The sequence below is a fragment of the Musca autumnalis genome, unplaced genomic scaffold, assembly GCF_047663935.1.
Source record: "Musca autumnalis isolate F117 unplaced genomic scaffold, ASM4766393v1 scaffold_5, whole genome shotgun sequence".
Lineage (NCBI taxonomy): Eukaryota > Metazoa > Arthropoda > Insecta > Diptera > Muscidae > Musca > Musca autumnalis.
The window spans coordinates 3,147,885-3,155,904 of NW_027412088.1; the positions used below are offsets into that span (position 1 = coordinate 3,147,885).

At 36.8% G+C, this 8,020-nt stretch overlaps 1 protein-coding gene across 2 annotated transcripts; it reads left to right on the plus strand.

Annotated features, from left to right (window-relative positions):
• Nucleotides 1–4,398: 4,398 nt before the first annotated feature.
• On the plus strand, nt 4,399–7,100 carry Gnptab (N-acetylglucosamine-1-phosphate transferase subunits alpha and beta). Of its 2 annotated transcripts, XM_073957315.1 has the most exons (5): nt 4,436–4,546; nt 4,607–4,784; nt 4,854–6,182; nt 6,239–6,429; nt 6,520–7,100. In XM_073957315.1, exons 2-5 carry the CDS (start codon nt 4,674–4,676, stop codon nt 6,803–6,805), a joined length of 1,917 nt encoding a protein of 638 aa, XP_073813416.1. In that variant the 5' UTR covers nt 4,436–4,546; nt 4,607–4,673; the 3' UTR covers nt 6,806–7,100. The 2 variants fall into 2 exon arrangements, with proteins under 2 accessions (XP_073813415.1, XP_073813416.1); XM_073957314.1 differs by having other exon boundaries at nt 4,399–4,784.
• Nucleotides 7,101–8,020: the final 920 nt, after the last annotated feature.

The following is an 8,020-nucleotide window of genomic DNA, read 5'->3' on the forward strand; positions in this document are numbered from 1 at the left end:
CTTGGACGATTGAGATGGAATGATTGTGACATCCATCTCGTCGTCCGTCAGAGGGAAGTCCTCCCAGTCCCACGGCGGGGGGCTCTCCTGACTCAGTCTAAAAGTCTCATTCTCCTCCAGGAGACCGAGCAATTCCCTGCTCTGAGTATTTATGGCGTCGCTGACGAGGGACCAAGATAAATCCTGGGCTTTGCCATGTTAAAACCGGTCAGGACCGTTCCTTGGTATCTTCCATCCCCTACGTCGTGCTGCTACCGAAGACAAAAATGCGGCATATAGGGCTACGCTACAATCAGTAGCAACGCGTAGCACACGAGAAAGTATCGGGAGAAAAGAAGAGAGGAGAAACGTCTTTTCCTTCCTTGAAAAAAATAGAGATGTACAGGAGTCAGAATGAAGTCCGAAAGTTATACCAAAGATTAAGACATCAAACTGATGGTACAGGCACATCCTCCTGTTGAGACCAGCAATGTTATTTGGTAACTGATACAGATATTGTGCTAAGGATATGGAAAGAGCATTTTTCCAAACTGTTGGTATCCAATAATAGCGAAGTCGACGAAGATACCACAGATCCAATCGCAGAAGATGGTATGGAATGTATACCGCCCAGCCGAGATGAGGTAGAGACAGCAATAAACCGGCTGAAGAATATCTCGGACCAACTGTTGAAGTTGGTTCCTATAATTTTGAGCTAGTAAAAGGCTTCGTATACCTCGGCACCGCCGTAAACACAACAAACGACATCAGTTGTGAAATAAAAAGAAGAATTGTATTGGCCAACCGTGGGTGTCACCGTGGTGCAATGGTATGCACACTCGCCTTGCACACATAAGCTTTGGTCCAGAACTAAAAAGTTTTTAAAATTTTTACGACTTTTACACATTTTACACGAAAAACCCATGGTAGAATAATAAAAGGTAGTCGCATCTGTCAGATTTAGGTAAATACAACACTGTACGGCTGTACGGGAGCATGTCAAATACAGAACAACAATAACACGAATGACATTTAATTACAAAAACAAATATAGTTTGTTTTTAAATTTGTGTTTGTAATCAATTACATACATATCAAATATTCCAACTAATTTTCCGGCTGCTATGGCGATCTAAAGCAACTTCTTTCGCCACCATCAACACCCATTCATACTATGGAGCAGGAATCCACCACATGACCAACAATAGCCCTGTTCCTTTACGTTCAAGAATCTTCAAGTTTTACAACTTTTTACTCGAAAAGCGTTCCTTTACTTCAGACACAATACAATTCATATGGGAGCAGTTTTCAACTTTTACTACTTTTGCCGGTTTTACCATTTTCAGAAGTAAAGGAACAGACCAAATATGTGCTTACAGCAAATGCTCTCTTGTCTAAGCCTTTGTATTGGAAACTCTTTTTAACTGCATGAACCGGAATTCGCAAGGCCCACAGATGAAATTATCATTTTAGTTGGAACAAAAAGGATGTCTCAACAATATCCATATCCGTAGCAGAAACAACGACCTTGGAATTTTGTATGGGAAGCAATTTTTATGTTTTGGCACGTCTTTCGATTCCGCGAAAGTAAGGGGTTGGCATAATCCAAAATGATCAGAGTAACAACTGACCAACGTCTGTTGTTTCAATTCAATAGTTTGGGCCTCACAACAAAGTTTACCCCAAGATTAACAACCTAACCCTAATCAAAGCTTTATATCTGGAGGATGTGTGGCGTTTTGACAAAAAAGACTATTTCCATCATAATGCATCTGTTGAAAATATCTTATTTTAAGTCTTTTTATTAATAAAACGTATAAGTACATATATGTAATAAATTGGACATACAATTTTTTTCTTTATCCATTCCTAATCCGTTCTCATGCCGCTTGTAGAGCAGCCACACAATATGTGATCATTTGAGCCTTATTCGATTTTCATCAAGAACATAGAATTCATGGCATTGTAGTAGGCCACATGTAGTTGGGGTGGAAAACCACTGCGTTTCATCAGGACCCAGAGTAAACCGGAATGAAGTGAAAGCGGTATCAAGATCGATCGGACTGAACCAGGAGGAAAACTTAAATATGTTGTTGCTGTAGCAACGCAAATATGCGCATTCGTATATTTTAGTTAGTTGTTTGGCTCTGATTCCTCTGTGTCCAGACTGAAAAATTTTGCAACTTGCACTGGCTGCGTTCATACAGTATCAGAATTAGACAGGTGAGTGAGATTAGTGGGCAGCTAAACAAATTCAGCAGGGAATATGTTGGGTATCGTGTCATCAATTCGGGCCCAATATGAAATGAGGCGGCTGCATCGTCGGTGCTCTTCTGTTCTTCTGCTGCGATGGATGAAGATGGTCTCCAAGTACGGCATTCATACTGTTATCTTTATACTGCCTGCGCAACTGCATTAGTCAGAATGCTATGCAAGCCTGCCTCATAGGCTCGTTGATCTAGATATTTTCGCCTATATCTTAGGACCTGCCTCTCTCCAGATCATGAAGATCTCTCCTGACGTGCCTGAGTGGTGGAAGCCTGTCCACTAGATCGTGTCAGGAATGCTCACGGCATTAACACTCATGCCGGCATTGCATCGACAACATCTTGTTGTGTTTATGTACCGGTAAAACCATCGTCTCCTCATCATAATAGTCCACTGGTGTCATCTGTTGCAGTCTTAATTGAGGGCGGCATTCTGGAAACTTTTAATATTCTTCCATCGCGTATCGCTAACATTTGCATTCCAAACTGGCGGCGAATAGCTTAGCACTGAACCGGTTTTGTCACACATTTCTGAAAACAAGTAAACGTTTTTCAATGTTGTCGGTGGTGGAGTTCTCGTCCAATTGATTTGATTTCAACAATTCAAAATTGTTGGACACCTTGACCTTGGGTTATAGACTCCTTAATGATATTATCAACACGTTGTCCGTTGTTGTGTTTGACTAACTACAATGTCACATTGGAAGACCAGGCGAGAAATTAATAAAATCACAACAATCGAATCCTGACCATCAAGACTCGGGCATAAAGGCACATAACATCAGCTTCAGACAATTCTGTTTGGGTAATTGGACAGCATACATTTGTTTATAGTCTACCGATTCCGTGGCAATCTTCAGTTGATTATTTTGCAATGATTTCAGTTAATCATTGAGTTTTTATACCAATTCATTGTCCATTTATTCTTTTTCACTGTTTGTCGATCGGAAAAAAGGAAATTTTAAACAAATCATTTTTGGTTTCAGTATTTTTGGTAAATTCAAATGAAAATGACATACATATGTTTATACAATGTATGTATACCTTCACTCAGTGTCAAATTCAATTTGGCAATGAATGTACTTCAAATTCAAAATTTGAAAAAAATTTTAAACAGCTGTTAGCATGAAACTACCTTTTTGTTATACCATGCGAAAAACCGTTCCCGTACACAAAAAGTTGTAAAATGTTCACTTCTCTTTAAACAAAAATGGCGCTCTCTTTAAAAACTTTTTACTCGACAAATTTGAGTGTGTAAAAAATAGTAACATGGTTGCCGGCGTTTGATTGGCTGATACGCCGACTTTGACATTTGTTCCAGTGTTTTTGGCGTTTTTCCATTTTTCCGTTCCCGAACTATCTCAAAAAACTTTTGTGTGAGAAAAAATTGTTTACAGTTTTCTCTTTTACGAAGTAAGGAAACGAAGGTCGTGGGTTCGATTCCCCGGCCAAGCAACATCAAAGCACTTTTCAACGGTGTCAAAATAACCCTCAGTAATGTTAGCGACATTTCCTGAGTATTTCAGCCATATAAAACTTCTCTACAAAAGTGGTGTCTTAGACACGCCGTTCTAACTCGATAAACTATAGGTAATATTCATTGTAATTCATGTCATACCGTCTTGGTAAACCAAAATACTCATAAAAAGTCTTAGTTTTCAGATATTTCCGGTTTGAGACCTATACGACATCGTTTACATGTAATACGATTTGGTACCCCCTTGGTCCATATGGTAACCCTCTTAGTGGGGATATTCCATGCCTAATATTGTAGATACTTGTTAGCAACTAATCATTGTTAAGAATAAAAATCATAAAATGTCATGATTTTTAAGTATTTACCGAAAACATGGGGTATTTTGGGACCTCAATTACATTTTGAAAATATTTTCTTGGCACCTTGCATTACATGTTAATTATTCTTTTGGTTATTATTGTTGAACTAATGCTAATGCTTGGTTTACATTTACGAAATCCACTCGATTTCAACTGTCAAATCCATAGGTTAAACGTCAAATGAAATCCAGATGAGATTTCATTTGACGTTTGAGCTATGGATTTGACAGTTGAAATCGAGTGGATTTCGTAAATGTAAACTTAGCATAACTTTCAAAGAACTTCTAATACTCTGGCAACATCACGCTTTATGTTTATGTGACATCAGCTGGCATCAAGGATACAGTGATAAAGGATATGTTAGTAAAAAAAGCTGTCTTGTTTTTGGTCATTTTAATTTTACATTGAAAAAAAAGCGCAGAACATAATGAGATTGTCATTTGCCGATTTAATTTGTACATTTGGTATTAAACATTGGTATTTCCATTGGTTGTGACACAGTTTCTAACAAATATCGACATTAGAAGGCCTGCGATATTACAAATTAAAGGTGAAACGTATGATGGATGGAACGTGTTAATATATACAAACATGAATTTGAGAAGAATATACAAATATTTGCCTTGGGTGTGTAAGAAAGGCATCTGGAAGTTATCACTGGCTTTTCTGTTGTTAACAACTATGATATTCATTTGTCACACGGTATAAAATTCTACAATAATCCAATAAATCAATTCAAAATGTATTCATTTAAATATTTATAATTTGAAGGGCCATGGAACACCTAACCTCTTATCAACTGCCTGTGAACCAATGGATGTGGTTTATACATGGGTAAATGGTAGCGACCCTTGGTTTAATAAAGCTATATCAAAGTACAATGTGAGTTATAACATAAACAGATACGATGACAAAAACGAGTTGAAGTATTCATTACGTTCGTTGGAGAAATATGCACCTTGGATAAGACACGTTTATATCGTTACAAATGGCCAAATTCCTGGATGGCTGGATTTGAGTAATAATCGGGTTTCAATTATTACCCACGACTTTTTAACGCCGAATATAGAATGGCTGCCAGTCTTCTCAAGTGCATCTATAGAAACATTTATCCATCGTATTCCAAATTTATCGAAACGATTTCTTTACTTAAATGATGACATTTTCCTGGGTTCTCATCTATATCCGGAAGATCTTTACACTGATTCTGAAGGAACACGGATTTTTCAAGCATGGCTTGTTCCGGAATGTTTTCAAAATTGTCCCTGGACATATATTGGGGATAAAACGTGTGATCATCACTGTAACGTTCCTGAATGTCAATATGATGGAGGGGACTGTGTCTATGAGGGGAGAAGTGCTACCCGCAGAGGTCTATTATACACTTTAGAAAGAAATGAACCGAATCCAAAACCACTTCAAAATAATCAAATATTTAGGAATAAGAATGCGGTTATAACAGCAAATAACTTTTGGAATATTTTAAGTGGGTATAATTTAACCCACAAGTTGGATATTAAGACGCTCGTAGACAGTTTCAATAAACGCCACAAGTACAACAAACGGCCTAAAACTCCATTTATACAAAGCCCTACGAAAAAAATAAAATACATTCCCAATATAAGTGACGATTTCTCCCAATCCCTAATTTACACACATATGATACTGAATCATCGGTATGGATTTAAACCGCGGCACGTCATTAGTCATGTAGGCTTTCTTCTGGAAAAGCCAATTATTGAAGCTATGCATAAAGTCTTTTTCCAAGAAATTATGATAACAGCAAGTCATAGATTCCGTTCGCCAAGTGACGTGCAATTTGCTTTCCTCTACTACTCCTACCTAATGGAAAAGACATATGTAGAAACTGTAGATAAAATATTTGATGAGTTTGACACAGATAAATCCCATACATGGTCTGATAGAGAAATAAGAACATTTTTGACTAAAATATTTCCGCTGCCTTTAGATTGGTCTGCGGTTCGATTTTTTGAGGATGTTATTCAAAATTGTAGTCTATCCTCAGAATATGGAAGTGGAAGTGTGGACAAAAATCAGCATACTACTACATTATATGAACGATACGAAGATTCTCATTTGGTAAGATAAATTGGTTTATTACTATCGAAAATGATTAAGATATGAATTCTTCTTAGCCCACCATAACCAAGAATTTGGTTACAAAATGTATTCCGCTGGTAGAAGCATTGAAATCCAATTTTGGAAAAAGACCAAAATATAAGTATAAAATAAACTCAAGGCGAAATGTATTCAATAATTTTATGATGCTTACATCAAATGTAACGGATGTTGTGGATGGTTTAGACAGAATAAGAAGAAATACAAGGTACTTTTACATGTATGCGAATAGGCATACATTTGTTGAATTATTAAATCATATTTTATTTGTCAATATTCTTCTCAATTTAAATTGCAGGAAATTTAATTGCATTAATGACAATTTGGATCCGCGATATAATGAAGAAAATGAACTGATTCGTAACTTACTGGAAGATTTCTATGTATCTCTATTTCCACATCGAAGCCAATTTGAATTAAATCATCAATATCGCAACAGATTCGACAATTGGAGAGATTATGTAAAGTGGCATTGGCAACAGCGGATATTATACGTTTTTATATATGGTTCATGTATGATGTTAATATTTTACATTATTCATTCAATTTTCCAGCACAAAACTAAATCCTACTTAAAAAGTTAATTTTTTTGTACTAAATTGGTCTGTCTGTAAGAATCTACTAATTTTTACTAATTTCTTCGATAACATAAAGGGAAAATTGTTATCGTAGTTAAAATTAGTAGATTCTTGCAGGTTCTGGAACAGAGCAAAAGTTTCTGTCGCTGTGTTTTAAATGGGATTTCGGATTTAACGTATTTGGGTAATACGGACGCTCAGAGAGCGTTGTTGTGGTAGGTAGGTGAATATTTTGTACATCACGACTTAAATTAGGTATAGCTGTAATAAAGATTTGTAGATTTTTGCAATTTCTGGAACAGGCATAATGTTTTTTATTTTGAATCGATCAATCCATTCAATCGGTTTAAGGCAGTGGTGAACATGAAGTGTCAAATCCCTTTGCAACAAAATTATTTTTGTTGTCAGACTATTAAATTTTCATGAAAAGGTTTTGAGCTTATGGGTAAGAAGGGAGAAAGGGAGCTCCTTCACCTCCGCTCCTAAAAGCTAAAAAATTCTCATGTGTTATTTTCAGTGTCTGTCACAAGAGTAACTCTTGTGCCAGACATTGAAAATATCACATCAACATTTTTTAGCTTTTCAACAAGTAAGAACGGCGTTAAGTTCGGCCGGGCCGAACTTGTTATACCCTCCACCACAAGTTGTATTGAAGTAAAATAGGATAATTAGTTTCCTTCCGTGTATGAAGAAGACTTGATACTAAATTTCGGCAATTTCAGTAAAACAATGTGAGGCACCATTCTATGGGGGCTATTTCAAAACGTCGATCTATACCGACAAATTTCTGACGGAAAGTTTTTAGGCTCAAAGAAGACTAAATACCAAATTTCCTATATTTCGGTAAGAGAATGTGGCTAAAACTTAAAATACCGAAAATGAAGAAGTACTCTTCTATGGGGATATAGGAAGACGTGGACCTATACTGATAATACTCTTCTGGAATATTTTATATTTCGGTGGAATATTGAGGCCAGAACGTTCAAAATACCGAAAATCGGGACGTACCGTTCTATGGGGGCTATATGAAGGCATGGACCGATACCGACAAAGTTCTGGGGGAAAGTTTTATACCACCAATGTAGATTAAGTACCAAATTTCAGCCATTTCGGTGTGATAATGAATCTGAAACCTTCAAAATACCGAAAATCGGGAGGTACCGTTCTATCGGGTCTATATGAAGGCATGGACCGATACCGACAAAGTTCTGGGGGAAAGTT

Excerpts from the sequence above, each read along its gene's own strand:
- Gnptab (XM_073957314.1), top strand. The coding sequence starts at position 4,674 with ATGAATTTGAGAAGAATATACAAATATTTGCCTTGGGTGTGTAAGAAA. Across the intron at positions 6,183-6,238 it reads GATACGAAGATTCTCATTTG|CCCACCATAACCAAGAATTT; the intron begins GTAAGATAAATT and ends AATTCTTCTTAG. Across the intron at positions 6,430-6,519 it reads AGAATAAGAAGAAATACAAG|GAAATTTAATTGCATTAATG; the intron begins GTACTTTTACAT and ends TTTAAATTGCAG.